This window comes from Pleurodeles waltl, chromosome 8, assembly GCF_031143425.1.
Source record: "Pleurodeles waltl isolate 20211129_DDA chromosome 8, aPleWal1.hap1.20221129, whole genome shotgun sequence".
NCBI classification, from domain to species: domain Eukaryota; kingdom Metazoa; phylum Chordata; class Amphibia; order Caudata; family Salamandridae; genus Pleurodeles; species Pleurodeles waltl.
This window is the reverse complement of record NC_090447.1, coordinates 768,959,048-768,980,257: the sequence shown is the minus strand read 5'-3', so window position 1 is coordinate 768,980,257 and position 21,210 is coordinate 768,959,048. Positions and strand designations below refer to the sequence as shown.

At 42.0% G+C, this 21,210-nt stretch overlaps 1 protein-coding gene across 1 annotated transcript in view; it reads right to left on the bottom strand.

The window, feature by feature from the left end:
- ADGRG2 (adhesion G protein-coupled receptor G2) overlaps window positions 1–21,210 on the bottom strand; it is a 904,627-nt gene that overhangs the window by 46,043 nt on the left and 837,374 nt on the right. Inside the window, exons 30-31 of the mRNA XM_069205012.1 lie at window positions 11,100–11,383; window positions 810–911 (exon numbers count right to left, since the gene is read on the bottom strand). Of these exons, the coding sequence (XP_069061113.1) occupies window positions 810–911; window positions 11,100–11,383 (386 nt within the window). The remainder of the gene's footprint in view (window positions 1–809; window positions 912–11,099; window positions 11,384–21,210) is intronic.

The following is a 21,210-nucleotide window of genomic DNA, read 5'->3' as shown; positions in this document are numbered from 1 at the left end:
ACAATGTATGTGGGTGTTCACCAAATTTCCAGATAACTATTCAGGCAAAAGCACTTTGAAAAGCCAACAAGGCGGCTGTTTGGAGCAGATTCTTCCATAAATCCAGTCCACCATGCTGGTGGAATTTTCGGTCTGGTAAATCCTGGAGTGAAAATGCAGGAATTTGAGTTTGCACTCCTAAATGAAATAAAACCCATTTAGTTAAGGATGACTTTGCCAATAGACAGACCTCGACAACTGAGGGTGAAAACAAATTTCAGCTCCCTGGATTATCTTCTGTGATAACTTTAACTGCATGTACACTATAAAGGCTATTTCATTTTAAAGCAATGTATTGCAATGGGTTCGACATCGTGACCAGTACTGCAAAAACAAACAAATTTAGTGCTTGATTTGTGCTTATGATAGCTTTTGTGGGCACTCGCACTCATGCTTGGGGGGGGGGGGGGCAGAATTCATTTTTTCATCAGAAGAGAGAAAGAATAAAAGGGAGACAGCAGGGATGAAAAAACTGAAACAGTGAGATAAAAAGAAAGAAGTGTAGCGTATTGGAGAAAAGAGGCATGAGATGAAATCAAGACTATGTGGCCTTGGTGTGCCACAAACCTTGCATTCAGCAGCGTCGGAGGTGGGCTCCTAAGAAAAACCTGTGGGGCTGGCACTTATTTATTACAAACAAGTTTAGCTTAAATGTAATAATTTACTATCAGTGCAGTTTGGCACGTCAACAGGCCTGTGCAAAGCTTTGATTGTAGTGATGGGGAGATGCAGGCACACTTGGGCATTTAGCGAATTCAAACGACAGTTACCAGAATTTTCAGCAAGTCTGAATCTGCCGCAACAGAGATACCGTCTCCACTGCTTGCGAACATTTTCCTTAGCGACGCAGTAAAAGATGAAAATGAAGAATCCTACGCAGGGAACAAATATAAAATAATGATTAAACAATGTAATTCTGGTATGTTAAACTGTATTTTATCAAACTGTTGTTCTGAATCTAACTACTGTACAACAATGTAAAAAAAAGTTCCAGTTTGATTAACTGGTTGATTTGCTCCAATCATGAACAGTTTTTACAGGTTTAGTGATTAAGAAAGGCCATCCCTAAAGGAAGCCCTGAAGATCAGCATAAAAACACGGTTAGACCGCAATGGTGTCCAAAGGTGGATTTCTCAATGTTTTTCCATTGGGAGTCCCAATCATTCATTCATAAATAACACATAATATCTTACTTAGGTAATTAATTTAGGGATTGGTTTAAAGATGTACCACATTGAAGGGACAGAAAGGTCCTCTTTATGAGTTGGCTAACTGGCAATTAAATTATCAGCAAGTATTTGTGCTGCAAAGTCTGGTCATTATAAATTTGTCCCCTAAATAACTACTGTGATTTACTGGGGTGTTTTACTATGCATTGTTTCCCAATTTGGTCAGAAGAACATATGCATTTTCCTCCTGCCCTGAAAAGGCATATATTGTATGTGAGATTGTCAGTAAGAGTAGGAGGGTGGGGTGGTGCGGTGTGCAGTCTTATGCCTGTATGAGGGCAACAGAATATGGTACCCCAGACTGCTGCAGGAGGGTCTGCGGCTCAGAATCATCAGGTGTAGTCTTTTCGGACCTGACACACTTTTAATTCTGACTTGCGTTATCTAATCTGGAGTTACCACTTGGATGAAATAACACAACTGGTAATGAGGGTGTCAGTGAGGAGATGTGCAGGAAAAACTAATCAGCATGATGCAGACTCGGGGGCATCCATTGTGTGACATGTCTCATATTCCAGCTCTCCCAATTCTCATAGCTCGTTTGTTTTCTTAGACTTCTGATAGAGAAGGAGTGGAGGGAAGGCGTGGAACATATTTCCTTTGAAGCTAACAATGCTAGCCTGAGGCAATTTTTGGGGACTGCTACAGACCCATTAATTTACTTTTGGAGGTATGAAAAAGGGAGCTCACATAATTTCCGGGCACTTATCTTTTTCCATCAGGATTCCGAGAGATTGGCCAGAAATGATTAATTAATAATTCTTAATAATGCCCTACTGAGCAGGAGTGTGATACTAAACGTTACCAGGAACTCACATTCAAGACAAGCAGTTGAACACATTACATATATTTTACCTAATAGTGAAGTCTTCAGTGTAAAAGAACCCTGTGCATCCACATAGACCATGCATGGAGTTATAAGGACAACTAAAGCATGGGTACAATTAAGAACTCTTTATTGTCCCGGAAGAGAGAAAATATTCTCAATAACCCAAATTACTGTTCTTAAATCGAATTGGTTCTTTGCAGATAGAAAATAGTATATTCTTAGAGGGAGTGGATAAACTTTGCTGTGTTTTTTTAACGATATGATCTAATATACATATATATATGTATATATGTATATATATATATATATATATATATATATATATATATATATATATATATATATATATATATATATATATATATATATATATATATATATTATATCATATATTATATCATAAAGTAAAAAAAACACAGCAAAGTATATATATATATATATACACACACACATATATAACCTATTGGCAGTCGCCAATAGGTATAGTTAGGTATAGTTAGGACCGAGGGCCAGATGTAGGAAGCATTTCCTGTTTGCAACTAGAAAAATGCTTTTTGGGATGTACAAAGCCCCAACTGCGATTCGGGAACTTGTTTCCAAATTGCTTTTTGGGTTTTGCGATTTGGTATTAGGAAGGGGCGTGCCAATGGCGTCCCTTCCTAATACTGAATCTAAATGGTATGTATGATAGTTTGAAGACGCCTTTATGAATGCATGCTAAAAAAAAAAATCTGAGCAGGCAGTGGTTCCACGGACGCCTGCTCTGAAGAAATGAAAAAAAATAATTTTATTTTTGTTTTCGAAATGCATTCCGTTTTCCTCTAAGGAAAACGGGCTGCATTTAAAAAAAAATACTGTTTTATTTAAAAGCAGTCATAGACATGGTGGTCTGCTGACACCAGCAGGCCACCATCCTTGTGATTGCCGCTATTCCCAATGGGGTCGCAAATTGCGACCTACCTCATGAATATTCATGAGGTAGGTCATTTGCGACCCCATTGCGAATCGCAGACAGTGTCATTGACACTGTTGTACATCCGGTTTTGCGACTCCCAAATTGCGAGTCGCTAAGACTCACAGTTTGCGAGTCGCAAAACTGGATCTTCGTACATGTGGCCCCTAGTTTCCATTGAGAAAGAGTTTTTTGACTTTTCTATATTTTTGGCGCTGGTTGATGAATCTTCACAAAGTTTTCCCGAAAAAAAGCAACGCTCACTTCAGCCGCTGGGCTGGGTCATCTGTCATGCGCCGGCTGAGTAAAAGGGGGATCCCAAAACATGTTTTCCCCATGTTAATTTTAAAAGGGATTTTGAAGATGACTACAGCCCGAACCACTGGACAAAACTACACCAAAGTTGGCAGAAAGCTAGCTTTTGGTCCAGAAAGCACCTTTTTTGTGATTTGGTGTAAATCCATTCAGTAGTTTTCTACTTATTAAATGAACACCACATTTGTATATATCAGGATGCAGATTCTTCTCTGATCCTCTGCAGATTCAGAGGAAAATCAAACCTCTGATTGGCTGGCTGCAACTTGACAGAAAAGTTGCAGCTGCTATTTTGTAGCTTGCATTGTCTGGGGGGAACACTGTAATATCATAAGGGGTCGGGATACAGGTATTCTGACCCCATAGGACACATGAGCAGTAGTACATAGGATATTTGCCCATTTTTTTTTTGCTGATCAGCGGATTCTTGAACCCTCCTCAAATCCTACGTGGATACTCCTCAAATCCAGGGGAAAAGCAAGGCCCTGATTGGCTGACCGCAACCTGACAGGAATACTAACATGTGCGTTACAAATACCATAGATATTCACTGAAAAAAACAAAGGTTACAGAGTCGTTATAGTTAGGCTGATGTTTTACTGATACAAAACCATAGAAATTCAGCAGTTATAGTTACCCTTATAGTTATACTTATCTGAAGTAACTTTAACTCATGCCAGAAAGTAAATTTGGGCAACAAGTTATAGTTTTGCCAGTAGGTAGTTATAGTTAGGACCTAGTTTCCTTAGCAAAAACATTTTTTGTCACCGTTTGATGAATCTTCACAAAAGTTTCAAAACTAGTATTTCAGTCACTTCAGCTGCTGTCTGGAAAGTTTCAGGGTCATTCGTCAAGTGGAGGCAGAGAAAAAGGGGGTTGTAAAACACGTTTTCCATATGCACTTCTGATAGAGATTTTAGACGTGACCTACATCCTGAACCACTGAACGGAATTACAGCAAACTGCACAGAAAGGTGAATCTTGGTCCAGAAAGAGTTCTTTTTTTGTAATTTGGTTCAAATCTGTTTAGCAGTTTTGGAGTTAATAAAGAAAAAAAATGTATGTATGTCTAGAGATGCCGATCCCCTTCAGCAGGTCCGTGAACCCATGCACCAGTATTGGTATTGACAGGCTACAACCTGACAGAAAAGTTGCAGCTGCTATTTTGTGCACCAGAACTCGGTCCCGGGGTGGGGGGACGGGGCATAAAAGTTAAAATGATAGAATGGGTCAGAGTAGAGGTATCCTGACCCCATGGGACTGATAGAGGGGACCCTGAGGGACCCCTCAGAGGCAAAAAATGGCCCCACAATGTTTTTAGGGTGCACTGCGTGGCCCCCTCTGTGAATCAGCAACTGATCTCTGGATTCAGACCACAATTAAAAAAATATACACCCACTCATGGACCCACTCACTCACATACTCACAAAACCACTCACACACCCACTCACAGACCCACAAAGCCACTCACACAGCCACTCACACACCCACACAACCACTCACACACCCAAACAGCCACTCACAGACCGACAAAACCAATCGGACACCCACTCACAAACCCACACAACCACTGACACACCCACTCACACACTGACACACACACTTATACACCAATGCAACCACTCCCATTTACACACCCATACAGTCACTCGTACCCCCACTCACAGACCCACACAGCCACTCACACATGCACTCACACACCCACTGACATAATCACACACCCACTCACAAACTTCTTCGCCTTCAAATCAGCCATGTGCAAACATCACCAGCTCATCCGGTCCACCAAGCGATCCTTCTACAAAGAGCGCATAGACGACAACGCACACAAAAGCAAGGAACTTTTTGCCATCATCAAAGAACTCACTGTAGGAGGCTGGCCTGGTTTGTAGTGGTTACCAAGGGGTACTTACACTCTGCACCAGGTCCAGGTATCCCTTATTAGTGTAGAAGAGGTGTCTAGCAGCTTAGGCTGATAGAAAATGGTAGCTTAGCAGAGCAGCTTAGGCTGAACTAGGAGACATGCAAAGCTCCCACTATACCACTAGTGTCATATGCACAATATCATAAGAAAACACGATACACAGATATACTAAAAATAAAGGTACTTTATTTTTATGACAATATGCCAAAAGTATCTCAGTGAGTACCCTCAGTATGAGGATAGCAAATATACACAAGATATATGTACACAATACCAAAATTATGCAGTAATAGCAATAGAAAACAGTGCAAGCAATGTATAGTCACAATAGATTGCAATGGGGGCACATAGATATAGGGGCAACACAAACCATATACTCTAGAAGTGGAATGCGAACCACGAATGGACCCCAAACCTATGTGAGCTTGTAGAGGGTCGCTGGGACTGTAAGAAAACAGTGAGGGTTAGAAAAATAGCCCACCCCAAGACCCTGAAAAGTGGGTGCAAAGTGCACCTAAGTTCCCCAGAGAACACAGAAGTCGTGATAGGGGAATTCTGCAAGGAAGACCAACACCAGCAATGCAACAACAATGGATTTCCAGACGAGAGTACCTGTGGAACAAGGGGACCAAGTCCAAGAGTCACGATCAAGTCGGGAGTGGGCAGATGCCCAGGAAATGCCAGCTGTGGATGCAAAGAAGCTGCCACCGGATGGTAGAAGCTGTGGATTCTGCAAGAACGAAGAGGACTAGGAACTTCCCCTTTGGAGGATGGATGTCCCACATCGTGAAGAAGCTTGCAGGGGACTGCAAACAAGCCTTGCTAGCTGCAAGGGTCGTGGTTAGGGTTTTTGGATGCTGCTGTGGCCCAGGAGGGACCAGGATGTCGCCAATTGCGTGAGGAGACAGAGGGGGTGTCCAGCAAGACAAGGAGCCCACTCAGAAGCAGGCAGCACCCACAGAAGTGCCGGAACAGGCACTACGAAGAAGAGTGAACCGGAGCTCACCCGAAGTCACAAAGGAAGGTCCCACAGCGCCGGAGGACAACTCAGGAGGTTGTGCACTGCAGGTTAGAGTGTTGGGGACCCAGGATTGGCTGTGCACAAAGGAAATCCTGGAAGAGTGCACAGGAGCCGGAGCAGCTGCAAATCACGCGGTACCCAGCAATGCAGTCTGGCGTGGGGAGGCAAGGACTTACCTCCACCAAACTTGGACTGAAGAGTCACTGGACTGTGGGAGTCACTTGGACAGAGTTGCTGAGTTCCAGGGACCATGCTCGTCATGCTGAGAGGGGACCCAGAGGACCGGTGATGCAGTCTTTTGGTGCCTGCGGTTGCAGGGCGAAGATTCCGTCGACCCACGGGAGATTTCTTCGGAGCGTCTAGTGCAGAGAGGAGGCAGACTACCCCCACAGCATGCACCACCAGGAAAACAGTCGAGAAGGCGGCAGGATCAGCGATACAAGGTTGCAGTAGTCGTCTTTGCTACTTTGTTGCGGTTTTGCAGGCTTCCAGCGCAGTCAGCGGTCGATTCCTTGGCAGAAGGTGAAGAGAGAGATGCAGAGGAACTCTGATGAGCTCTTGAATTCGTTATCTAAAGAATTCCCCAAAGCAGAGACCCTAAATAGCCAGAAAAGGAGGTTTGGCTACTTAGGAAGGAGGATAGGCTAGCAACACAGGTAAGAGCCTATCAGAAGGAGTCTCTGACGTCACCTGCTGGCCCTGGCCACTCAGAGCAGTCCAGTGTGCCAGCAGCACCTCTGTTTCCAAGATGGCAGAGGTCTGGAGCACACTGGAGGAGCTCTGGGCACCTCCCAGGGGAGGTGAAGGTCAGGGGAGTGGTCACTCCCCTTTCCTTTGTCCAGTTTCGCGCCAGAGCAGGGCTGGGGGATCCCTGAACCGGTGTAGACTGGCTTATGCAGAGATGGGCACCATCTGTGCCCATCAAAGCATTTCCAGAGGCTGGGGGAGGCTACTCCTCCCCAGCCCTGACACCTTTTTCCAAAGGGAGAGGGTGTAACACCCTCTCTCTGACGAAGTCCTTTGTTCTGCCTTCCTGGGCCAAGCCTCGCTGGACCTCAGGAGGGCAGAAACCTGTCTGAGGGGTTGGCAGCAGCTGCAGTGAAACCCCGGGAAAGGTAGTTTGGCAGTACCCGGGTCTGTGCTAGAGACCCGGGGGATCATGGAATTGTCTCCCCAATGCCAGGATGGCATTGGGGTGGCAATTCCATGATCTTAGACATGTTACATGGCAATGTTCGGAGTTACCATTGTGAAGCTATACATAGGTAGTGACCTATGTATAGTGCACGCGTGTAATGGTGTCCCCGCACTCACAGAGTCCGGGGAATTTGCCCTGAACAATGTGGGGGCACCTTGGCTAGTGCCAGGGTGCCCACACACTAAGTAACTTAGCACCCAACCTTTACCAGGTAAAGGTTAGACATATAGGTGACTTATAAGTTACTTAAGTGCAGTGGTAAATGGCTGTGAAATAACGTGGCAGGCCTGTGTAAGAATTGTCAGAGCTCCCTATGGGTGGCAAAAGAAATGCTGCAGCCCATAGGGATCTCCTGGAACCTCAATACCTTGGGTACCTCAGTACCATATACTAGGGAATTATAAGGGTGTTCCAGTATGCCAATGTGAATTGGTGAAATTGGTCACTAGCCTGTTAGTGACAATTTGTAAAGAGAGAGCATAACCACTGAGGTTCTGGTTTAGCACAGCCTCAGTGAGAAAGTTAGGCATCACACAGGGAACACATACATATAGGTCACAAACTTATGAGCACTGGGGTCCTGACTAGCAGGGTCCCAGTGACACATAACAAACACACTGAAAACATAGGGTTTTCACTATGAGCACTGGGCCCTGGCTAGCAGGATCCCAGTGAGACAGTGAAAACACCCTGACATACACTCACAAACAGGCCAAAAGTGGGGGTAACAAGGCTAGACAGAGGCTACTTTCTCACACTCACCAAACTCAAATCCTGTGCCATCGACCCTCCACACTCCCAAGACCTCTGCGACTCCCTCTCCAACTACTTCCAACACAAGATCGCAGACATACACGACAGCTTCACATCATCATCACCCACCATCACCAGCACCGAAACAACCAACACCACAGCACCCTGCCCCACCAATGTACTGAACACCTGAACCCCCACCAATGATAAAGAGACCAGCAAAACCATGAGCTCCATCCACTCAGGCTCCCCAACAGACCCTTGCCCCCACCACATCTTCAACATGGCCAGCCAAATCATCATTCCCCAGCTTCGGGCCTTCATCAACAACTCCTTCGAGACCGCAACCTTCCCAGATATTTGGAAACACGCCGAAGTCGACGCTCTTCTCAAAAAACCCAAAGCAGACCCTGAAGACCTCACAAACTACCGACCTATCCCTCTACTCCCCTTCCCCGCAAAGGTCATAGAGAATATAGTAAACATACAACTGTCTCGTTTCCTAGAAGACAACAACATACTCAACGTCTCCCAGTCTGGATTCCGCAAAAACCACAGCACAGAGACCGCCCTCATCGCCTGCACAGATGACATCAGGACCAGATTAGACAAGGGCGAAACCGTCGCCCTCATCCTCCTAGACCTGTCCGCAGCTTTCAACACCATATGCCACCAAACCCTTCACATACGCCTCTTCAACGCTAGAATTCGCCACAAAGCTCCGGACTGGCTCAACTCCTTCCTCTCCGAAAGAACCCAAAGAGTTTGTCTCCCTCCTTTCCGGTCTACAGCCACCAAGACCATCTGTGGGGTCCCCCAAGGATCCTGCCTCAGCCCCACCCTTTTCAATATCTACATGGCTCCACTCGCCAACATCATCCGCCCCCACAGCCTCACCATCATTTCATACGCTAACGACACCCAGCTCATTATCTCCCTCAAGAGGAACCCATCTACTGCCAAGAATAACCTACATGCCGGACTTCTTGCCATCGCTAACTGGATGACAGCAAGCCACCTCAATTTGAACTCAGAAAAAAACGAGATCATCATCTTCGGTCCCAAAACAGCATCGAACGACTCTTGGTGGCTCACCATCCTTGGACCACCCCCAACACCCACCACCCACGCACGCAGTCTCTGCATCATACTGGACTCATATCTCTCCATGACTCAGCAAATCAACACCATATCATCCTCCTGCTTCAATACCCTCTGTATGCTACACAAGACTTTCAAATGGATTCCTATAGAAACAAGAAGAATGGTCACCCACACCCTCATAAGCAACAGACTGGACTACGGCAACTCCCTCTATGCAGGGACCACAGCCAAGCTTCAGAGAAACCTCCAGCTCATCCAGAACGCAGCCGCACGTCTCATCCTCAACCTCCCTCGCCACGAACACATCTCCGCCCACCTCACAACCCTACACTGGCTGCCCATCAACAAAATGATAATTTTCAAAATCCTTGTCCACGCTCACAAAGCCCTCCACGACACCAGACCGGCCTACCTCAACAAACAAATCAACTTCCACAAACCAACTCGACAGCTCCGCTCCACCGACCACGCCCTTGCTACAGTCCCCATCATCCAACGCACCACCTCCGGCGGCAGATCCTTCGCCCACCTCGCCGCCAAAACCTGGAACTCCCTCCCCACCAAACTACACAAGACCCAGGACCTCCTAACCTTCAGAAAGCACCTCAAAACATGGCTTTTCGAGCTGTAACCCCCCTCCCCTAGCACCTGAGACCCTACCGGGTGAGTAGTGCGCTTAAGAAATTTGTTTGATTGATTGACAAACCACTCACACACCCACACAGGCACTCACACACCCTATCCGAGACCCACAGAACCACTCACAGACCCACTCCAAGACCCACAAAGCCACTCACACACCCACTTACACACCCATACAATACCCCACACACCCACTCACACCCAGACACACACACACTCACAAACCCACAAAATCACTCACACACCCACTCACAGACCCACACAGTCACACACACATGCACCCACACACCCATTCATACACTCACACACCCACTTATCCACCCACACAACCAACCATGCCCAGTCACACACCCATACAGCAACTCACACACCCTCTTACAAACCCGCAGTGGGGAATTGGCTGCATGGTGGGGGTTGGGAAACCCCCTGTCACAAAGGGCCAAAGGCCATGCGCTGTGTGGGGTTCGCTGCATGATGGGGTTGCCCGCATGCGTGTTCATGGCGGCAGTTGGATTAACAGTGGTTAGATTAACATATGGTAATTAAATACGGCATCTTTGATTTCTTTTAGAGAACATTGTTAGCAATCTGAAAAGGAATTCAGCTTGTACTTTGACATTTTGCTCTCAAGGCCATCGGATGCTGACTGTGGTAGACTGGATTTGTTATCAGTACAGCTAGGGATGACATGCAGTGCCATGAGTGATTGGGCCTTTTATGCATTAGTGCATCATGTTTTGATTCTCATGTGACATTTGATTATTGGTAGCTGGGGCTTGTGATTGAGAGTAGACAACATATTATATTAAGACACTAATTCCACATTGCCTTAAATCCCGAAGCATGAACCTGAACATAGCAAATAGCAATATTGAATATGCCTTGAACAGTTACCACGTTCATTGGTTTGATCCAGTAATTTGTGACGTATGTTTAAGGCTGGTCAGTTATCATTGAGTAATTATTCATTCTCTGGTCAATTGTGTTAAAGTAGGGAAAAAGATGGCTTTCTGAGCAGCTTGATATGTTGTTCAACATAGATAACTTTCTCTCCCATGAAGTGTAGATGCTTATGTTAAAAAGGAAAAGTTACCTTGCAAAGTGTTAAAAATACAGAAGAGGTACATAAAAGGAAGATTGACCGGTCCCCAGGCAAAAAAGGCAAATCCCCAGGTGATTCCCAAAAGGAACGTGAGTCCTGCCACACTCCTGAGGTCCTGAAAAGTGGCTCTCCTCTGGTTCCCAAGTTGCTTTTTCTTTTTGATTCGGCATAGTTGCATAAGGACTACGATGAACATGCTCATGTTCAGCAAAAACATCAGGCAGAAGTATCCCACCACGGTAATGTAGAACGCAACATTACTGTTGATCCAGCAACTGTAAAACAACATGAAAACCAGATTTATGTGAGAAATGCATTGAATGTTTACACATGAAAAACTATCATGCAAAGGCAAAAAGAATAACCAATTTCAGGGACAGAAAAGTTTAAGTTGTTACCAAAGTCATCTAAAGCATATCGACTGAAGAGCCAATTCTCAAAGCTGTTTGCACACCTATGTTGAAATTAGTTTTGCAAATGACCAGATTTATGAGTACAAATGCCTTTTTGTAGATACAAAACATGAATTTACTCATGAGTAAAATGACACAAGGGCTGTGTAATTATAACAGTGAGCAGATCGCATATGTAAGCGTTTTAAGGTGAGGATGCCTTGATAAGGTGGCGAATACTCACAATAATGAAAGTTACTAAGCATTCAGAAACCCTTATCCAGACCATTTCCCTTGTGGCATTTTTTACAGAGTGACATAAAATGATTTGCTTTGAAACCACGGTCCATGGTTCAGCAGCAAAGCCAATAGATTCAATCCCCTTCTTTAAGGGCGTGGCTGAAACATTATTGGGCCTTCTCTTTCAAAAAGGTAAAATTATATGCAGACCTTCTACTCAACTTAACAGGAAACCCAGAAGCAGTAGCTCACCTTATGGAGACCTTCACAAATGTCCACACCTTTTCAGGTCACAAAATTATTGCTTATACTTAGATGATGTCTTGGCATACTCCAGTGGGTCCAATCTTACAAATCCCTGAATAACTGAAAGGCTTAGCTCTCTAGTTCTCTAGGGATTATCTTCCTTAGGAAAATGATTCACCTGTACCAGCTAAAATACGTATGCAAATGGGCTAAAACCAAGAGCTTCTGGATTAAAATAAAACGCTGCAAATTTCATAATGGGTGAGAGTCAATTATATAAAAAAGATGATCTTTGGCAAGTAACTACCATCATGCATTTAAAAGTTAGAACAACTGGTTTAATGTGCCCTGATTTAAAAAAAATGTATATAATAAATTTGATCATCCTGGCTTCAATATATACAGTTTTTATTAGCATCTCACAGATCCTCACCACCCCAAATTAATTCCCTTGATGTCTTGCTATCTCCAGGACCACCAGATCGTTACTTAACCACATTGAACAGTCCACAGTTAAAAAAAAAAAATAAAAAAAAAAAATAACTAAGATGTTGCCCATTTTTGATGGGAATTCCACAAATTTCAGCAATTTCCAAAACAATTCCATTGCTAAAGATTTTCTTTTAATTCTGTCCTTTCTACAACCATTCACTAGTTTGTAGATGTGTACATGAATCAAGGCACATTTCACACAAGTTTATGTACTCCAGACAAATCAGTGGTTTATGGCTTTACATTATCGACAAATCAAACAGGTTCTCACCCAATATAACTTACAATATAATTTCTCAAAACCTACTCATAGATTTCTTAATGTCATCTTGCATTAAGCATTTCAGGTATTCACTACTTTTTATGATATTATGATTCCAGTGCTCCTTTGTTGATGATCTGGACAAAATATTTTGCTTTGTAGAGCCGATAGCTAAAAACAATGAAATGCTTGTAGCTGTTTGGTATCAGTCAATCAATTTTCAAATGCTAGGGATAAGATGCCACACTAGCTAACATGTTTAGCAAAGGGTAATGTAGAATTAAATGAGTCTGTCTATGCATAGAGTGTAGCCCTTCCTTCTTTATTCTGTTGTGGGAGAATACCAGCAGATTATACTGATGTAATAACCTTAGGAGGAAACTATCAGGACCAGGAAAACCCGACTTGTTGTCTATTGAAAATGACTGAAAGGACTGACTGTTAAGGTTTACCCAGGCCACGAGTTAGGTAATAATGTTCCAGAAAGGGTCTATGGGCCCGATTATGAGTTTGGTGGAAATGGTACCGCCGTCGAAACCGTGTCTGAATTCCTGGACACCTAGTTGGCGGCCTGCCCACTGAATTACGATGTTGGTGGGTTGCTGAACGAGAGACTTGCAGAGTCCTAACGCTTCCGCCAGTCATTTGCCGACCACCTCAATGGCGGCATGGGGAAAAGCAGCAGTCGGCAGTCCAGACAAGGTTTTTGACATGCAGATTACAAAGTGCCCTTCTGTTGAGCTCACTGTGGCAGGGAGACCACCTGTGAGATGGCGGAATCGAAGGAAATGGGGTGCAAGCTCACGCATGCCCTTCTTTTCCCTTCAGTCTCCGATGTGGACCCCTTCATATAGGGCCCCCTTCACAGCAGCAACTTGACCCTCAAGAAAACAACCCTGTGGGGACCAAAATCCAGGAAAGTACATTTCACACTTTTCTCCCATTGACTGGAAGTCAAAATGTACACACCTGCATCGACACATATGGTAAAATATGTCCTACACCATCAGAAATACTGCAGCTGGCCACAGGTAACATCAAAATATGGCAGATAAGAGACCGCTGACTCCACTGAGTCATTGTGAACGCCGTAGTATGGCGGTCCGACCGCTAAACTTGTTATCAGGACCAAAGCCAAGTAGCTCTTTACTTGTTTGGATAGAATGGGCTTTCAGGTGATTACTGGGGGACTATCCCCATGTGTTTGCTTATGCTTACTACTTAATATTCCTATAAATCTATTTTTTTTCATCAAATGAAATCAGAACTTTAATGAATAGCAGTTAAGATCACATAATAGTGCTTAAAAATCACAATAAAAGAAAAAGAATCAAAGCTTTAAAACATGGTTCTATCACTTAAATTAATTGCTGAAAATCTGGTTTGTAAATTAATGTTCCAACTTTTGTTTGTATGGTAGGCACTGTTCAGGAGGGCTTAGAGGAATATCCCCCTTTCCTTTGTATCTGCTTCCTTGCATCCCCTTCTCTACTGGTTTACACACACACGTTCCTAGTAGCTGAATGGTTAAGTCGATAATTTTTGATAAATGACAGATGAGTAGATTGTCTACCACCTTGGAAGCATGCCAACATAGCCTGTGTGTTTGTATTCATTTGACAATATATATGGTACAGATGGGTTTATCATTCTTTAAGTAAGTGGGACAGGTGCAAAGTAGATGGGTTAACTCAGGCTTCTCCAATGAGTAGTCCATGAGTTATTAGTAGCTTACCGGCTACCTAGAATTAGCTCTCCTGTGTGCTGCCCAGCCTACTAAAATACAAAACATTTCTTGGCTGAATTAATATGTGTATACCAAAAATTGAAATTTTCGAGATAAAATATGTGCATTTTCATAACTCTGAGGTTTAGAGAAAGATGGTTGAATATCCAAAATGTACCTAAAGATTATTTATGAGTGAAAATGTGTGCTATGCTTGGTTAAGTTATTACTCTTATTATTAATGTGGTGGCACTGGCGTTGGAGCTATAGCTGGTATGTATTGCCCATGCAGAATAATTCCAAATTGACAAAGCCTTTTTTATATTACTTATGGCATCCACGCCTAAAGAAATGTGGGGATCATTGCTCAAAATTGGGTATAGGATGGAACCCAAGGTAATCTTGTCTGATGTGGTCACTATTACAAAACTTGTAATAATAGCTTGTGATGATATTCTCTGAATATAACTAGTTCTTATTACAGAAAAGGCTTGAGACCCCTGGGATAACAATTATTTTTGGTTCTGTTGAGGAATCTTACATCGGAGATCCCTGTGGCCCTCAATTCAGCAACCAGGAGCAGAAGGAAACAGATTTGCAAGACAAGTTTGAATACTTGTCTTGAGGTGAATCTAACTTTTCATAGGAAGATACAATGAAAATTATTTGTTTGTACTTTAGCATTCTTTCTATGTTGTCCTCAAAGGATTTTAGTTTGGTTTGTTTGCTTATTTCATTTTTTTGAAAAAGTCTAGCTAACCAATCTTTCGAGCATGGCCAATAGATATCTAATCTGCTGTTAATTGGAATTGTGTTTACGTTCTGTCTAGGATTTGTATCCATGGGGAATTCTTGACTGGAATTTAATTGTTACACTCTGCCCAAATTATGGACTCTAATGAGCCTTCACTAGCCCTCCTTCTAATAGCACTTTGAGTATAAGGACTAAATAACATTAATAGGCATTTCTTTGAATTTCTAAAGGTTTCTAATTTCTCTCATTATTCCTCATAGAGTAACTTCCTGTCATTGATTAATGTTTCTGTCTGTGTTGTTCCAAGAGTTGCTAAATTGTGGTTGAGTCAATTATTCAAAGGCTTAGGAGTAAGCTTGAACCTTGATGGTTCAGTCACAGGTAGATTTGAAAGGAAACACTTCTTCGAAAACAGGCTTCTTGAAAGGTTATATGAAGACTTAGGAAAACATCTTTGCAGTTACAGCTCTTTGGGCCACATGTACACAGGTTCCATTTTGATGGTTCCTAATAGCAAATCTTTGTGAAATCGTAAAACCTATGTACTAATGTGTCCTTGACAAATGTAGCGATTCCTAATGGGGTCACAACGGATCTACCTCATTTTTATTTATGAGGTAGGTCCCAATTTGCGACCCATTGAGAACTGCTACAGGGGTACCCTGGAGGGCACAGTGTTGTCTTTGCATATTACCTGTTATATAGGGTTTTTATATCAAACGAGTAGTGATGTTTAAGCTTAGAATGTTAAGAGAACTTTGTTCTAATGTTCATATGTTTTATGACTGATTTGGGTTCTGAAGTTGGGACAGTTGGAGCTGGCTGGAGAAGGAACACCAACTGCAGTCATCTGTGTCCCAATAAGTAATCATTTCATCCACAACTTGATGCCTGTAGTAGAAATACAACAGACAGCAGATCACCAGGTCTGTGTTTGCTTTTAAATAAAGCAACATTTTTTTAAAATGCAGACTCTTTTCCTTAAAGAAAAACAGGATACTTTTCTAAAGGAAAAATGAAACGTTTCAGTTTATTTTTTTAAGTGTAGGCAGTGGTCTGTGGGACCACTGTCTGTCCTTAAAAATGTTTTTACTTAAGAAGAAAAGGACAGGGTCCCTTTGCAAATACGGAGAGAGATTCAGAGAAACATAAAACAAAGTAAACAGTACATCACTCTCCTACTAATTCCTTGATGAAACTAGTTTTCAAAAATAAACTTTACTGATATTCAAAAAAAAAAAAATTATTCATCCAAACACATATATATACGTGTATATATACATCATTATTTTCAAACTGTACAATTTCTAAAGTAGACCATTGTAGTACCGAAATCATGCTCGACAGAGATTGCAGTTCTGCTCGTCCGTATGGTTTATCAGAGCGCATTCCATGATGAATTCCCAAAGTTTTCGGTGCTTCGGCTTCCAAATCTCCTAGCATAGCGGCAGTTTTTCTTTCTATGTGATTTCTTTTACCATCAGATTTATAAAGATGACGCAGTGCGCAGTATGTGATGTAGTGCCCTGATGAAGGTGGTTGGCAATATTATGAATATATTTGAAAATACAAGTCCACCGAAACGCGTGCCTGCAGTTCTGATGGCAGTTTTGATGTTTCACTAAGACACTGTAAAGACGATTTATCAATTTGCAATAAGGAGGATTTATCAATTGATGAAGAAGCATCCTATGATGAGAACTTTGATTTATAAAAAACTACTGAATTTAGCTAATATTTATGTAAGCCTCATCATTGTGGAGAATGTTTTAAAACAATGTTTGGGTATATGGGCGTGATGTCTTAATTTGCTAAGTATTTAATATTCAAATTTGAGATTGTTTGACATATATTTGTTGATTGTAAATGTTTGTTGATTAATTGGTCTGTCTTTGGAGTGTCTCAGTATCTGTTTATATGTTTGTGTTATGTGTATTGGATTGTCCTTAGCCTTAATATGTTGACTTATATGTTTTGTGTTTTGAGGGTCTTTTGAGTGGACAGGTGTTTGATGGTCTACTTTAGAAATTGTACAGTTTGAAAATAATGATGCATATATACACGTATGTATATGTCTTAAAAATGTTTTTTCTATGCATTCACAAAGGGGAAGGGGTTTTGTTGTGAATGTATTACCACCAAATTGAATTTGAAAGTAAAAGCGAATGATTTGCCACCACATTTCGGTCCCAAAACATTAATACATACCACTATGTGTCGCTATTAGGAAGAGACCCCTTTACACACCCCTTCCTAATACTGAATCGCTAACCTATTTTGCAATTCGGTAATAAGCTACTGAATCACAAAACAGGTTTTGGTACATCAGAAAATGCTTTTTTTCCAGTTGCACCTGACCTGAAAAATTCTTTGTTTATCCAGCTCTTTGTCTTGTCAAGTGAGCTAAGAAATTACAGGTAAAGCAGTGGTTGCACTTTCAGTAACTAATTTTAATGAGCAAGCTCTTAATTTTTAGAATGTTTTGAATGGGATTATCCAGGCAAAATATTGATAAATGGCAAACTGTTTTCTTACCTCTTCCTATTTCGGGGTTACACACTTGTCAAAATGAACAGCCCGAACAAACCTTTGAATATCTTGAATAAGAAAGTTTAATATCCTCATGAGATGTAATGTACAGTAAGTTTGTACTATTGTGTCTTATGTCTCTTGAGGACCTTTTTAGGCTGAACCTGCACATCGCTTGCGCTGTGGTGAAATCTACAGCCAACCCACAGCCTTCCCATTACCACTGGAAGGCTTCCTCAGTCACTCTCGTTTTCTTGCTTCTCATTGGTCAGCAGCAGCTTCTGATGTCAGCTGGCTGCACTTCCAATCTTAGTTCCTCGGTTTCGGCTGTTTTCCTGGAGCTTGGACCAAGTACCATTTCGGTTGGCAACCAGTGACTGGTGGACAGTGTCCTTCCACTAGCCATTCACTTTGGAGGTACTATTTTCTACATTTAATGTCCACGCTCCATATGAGTGGATGTGTTCTGTCTTTCCACTGATCCCTTTGACCTCCCGCTGTTGTTTCCCATACTCACTTGTATGTCTTTCAAGAACCCCTCCCACTGTTTGCTATTTTTTTTTAACCAATTTACCACTCTTCAACGATACATGTTTTCAGTCTTCCCCGTCCCTCGCTCATTCCTGCTTTCCCTGCACCTCGCTTGTGTTACACCTCTCCCCCATCTGTTGTTGCTGCCTTCATGCACAGGCCTCTCATGTTTTGTTTTTGTTTTTGGGATTCATTTATAAAGAAGAAACATCCATTACTACATCCAAACGTGCTGCTTCAGCGGCCACACCCTTCAAAAGGTTTCCAGAGCAAAGCCTGCGTTCACTTTCCAGTGATGGGTTGAACCCTTAGCTCCATCAGCTGCTTGTGTGAGAAGTGTCTCGCTTTTCCATCCTTCCCAGCTCTGGCTCTTGCCCACCCCATTCCTACCATGGAGAACCTTATCTGGGACGGCTGGTTTCGGGAGGCCAGCATCCTGTGGCCGGGGCAGGCGCTGGCCCTGGAGGTGGAGAATTTCCAATGATGGGTTTTAATAGCGAAACAAAATTATAGATCCTTTTTTCAGTTAATTTTGCCAATATTTAGAGCTGGTCCAGGGAATTGCCATGTGTGATGCCATGCATGCTTGATTGGGGACTGCACACCAACTTTTCTTTTTCAAATGTTTTAAAAAATTCACATTTTTTGGGAGCTCAAGCACCCGGTTTTCCAGCTTCAAAGATGACCCCCTCCAGCTGGTATGCCATAATCTTTACCTTTTTCCCCGTACTCCATACGAGTGCATGTGTTTAAACTCTATTTACATTTTTAAATTTTGCACTTCAATATAGCGTGAAATTGACCTGAAAGTATTGGAGCATTTTACATGAGGAGCCAGTTGCATTACTAAGTTTTTCAAGCAAGTGTGACTTCACATGCTGGTAACGTTAAATGCTATGCTTGCTGTAAATTGAACACGTGTCGTTAGGGAGGTCTCCCCCAGGATGGTGGCATGACCTGATCTTTCTACCACCAACCAGGAGCGTCATGACTGTGGGATAATACTTGAGTCTAGAAAGATAGTTAAGGACACAGAGCTAAACTGAGTTACAACATCATTGCTAACTGTTTTATTTATTTTCGACATTGTATTATTTTGAAATGCAAGCATCAGGAGATTTAGTTATGCATGTATGTTTCCATCCTTATTTAAAGATCTCCAAATAATTTGTTGTTTGTATTAACATGCCCTGCAACTTTCCAGCCCCAGTCCGATTAAATGCAGCAATGTAAGAATTTCAGTTGCTAGCAAAGGTGTTTTAATAAGACTTTTTAAATGAGTATTCATGTATTCTGAGTGATGGATTTGTGTAGGAAAATATAATAACGTAGAATAATAATGCACACATTTAAAAATGTGATTACTGGCCACCAATGTTAATGAAGTTTACTTACTAATAATCTAATACTGTGAAATGTTGAGCATATGTTTGACTAATGTAGTAGTATGTCATATTAAAGGTTATGCATTATGTATTAGCTCAAATTGTAGGCCTAACTTGGCAAAGGTCTTAAACTAGTTGCCAGGCCTCATGTCAAAGCTGTATTTCTTAACATTTAATAAATGGCTGTCCTAGAGAATTAAACTGTGATTTTCCATTGCATTGTGTAAATGTGCTCATAACTGAAATCTTTCTCATTAGAACCGAGTGCTAGAAGATGCTGTTCTTGCTAATGTAACATTTTGTGTGTAATGTGTGTGAGACTGACTTTCTCAGGAGGAGAACAATGGAGACACTGACTGGAGTAGAAGCTGCAACAATATTAACTGGCTAACCGGATGATTAAAACATTGCAGGACGACTAATCAACGACATGTGATTGGAGTAATAATAGAATTCATAGATATGGAGTTTTAGTTTTATTGGACAAAGTGTGAACTTGCGATCCCTGGACCGATAGGGATTTAGGGAATAGTTTAGGTCAATATTTTCTTATGTGTCTTGATGAAAGACGTGCTTAACTTTCTTGCTTAAAGTCTTTGCGTTTTCTGAACTTTGATGCTGAACTCTGAGGCCTTACTGATCGACTCATGCTTTGAAGACGAAGACTGACTCAGCTTGGTGATCCACATTGAGGATAGGTATAATAAACTAAAATGTTGATTATCATGCATATTTGCTTTTTCTCTCTAGGTGCCAACTGCGCTGTTTTGATAGAGCCATAGTTAGATGTATTTCCAATTTGTGTTACTAAATTGTTTTGCTTGAAGCCCAACATGCGGATGCTAATCTGGTGTTAGTTAAGGATCTTCAATAATGAAATTCTGCTAATAGGGATTAATGCTTGATGAACTTTCTTTACTGAAATCGAATGTATGTAATTACATTGATGCAGTTGACTTTGATATTAATTTGTACCATAACCTTAGAGTGTGTCGTAGTTCAAGCTTTGATTAGATTACATTTCGTCTGCCTCTTTGGACAGCCAGTACTGTTCTTGTATGTGTTTCATTTGATTTTGAGATTAATCTACATGACTTTAGCATTGTTAATATAGGGAAATAAATATTCGAACTTTTACTAAAGGTGTGGTTACTCATGACTGAAAGGTCATGGTGCGTGACAATTACTGACTATTGATTATTGATGTTATTGATTATTGTTGATTGTTGATATTGTGTATTGGTTACTGATCATTGATTTGCATGTACCTGAGTTATGGTGGGAACATCTTAATTGCGAGTCAAAAGGTTCATCGACCTATTTGCGCCCCCTTGTATGTTCACTTATTAAGGTCTGACGCGCTAACACCTTTTGTAGTGTCTGGCGTTATTGAGACACAAAATATGGCCTTAAGAACTTCCCTAAAATGTACTGATGTAACTAGCACATTATGTTGTGAATACTGTCTTTAGAAGTATTGCCATTTCTCTTTAATTTTTCCCTAGTTGGCATAAGCACTGTAACACATTAATTCGTTCATTCTTT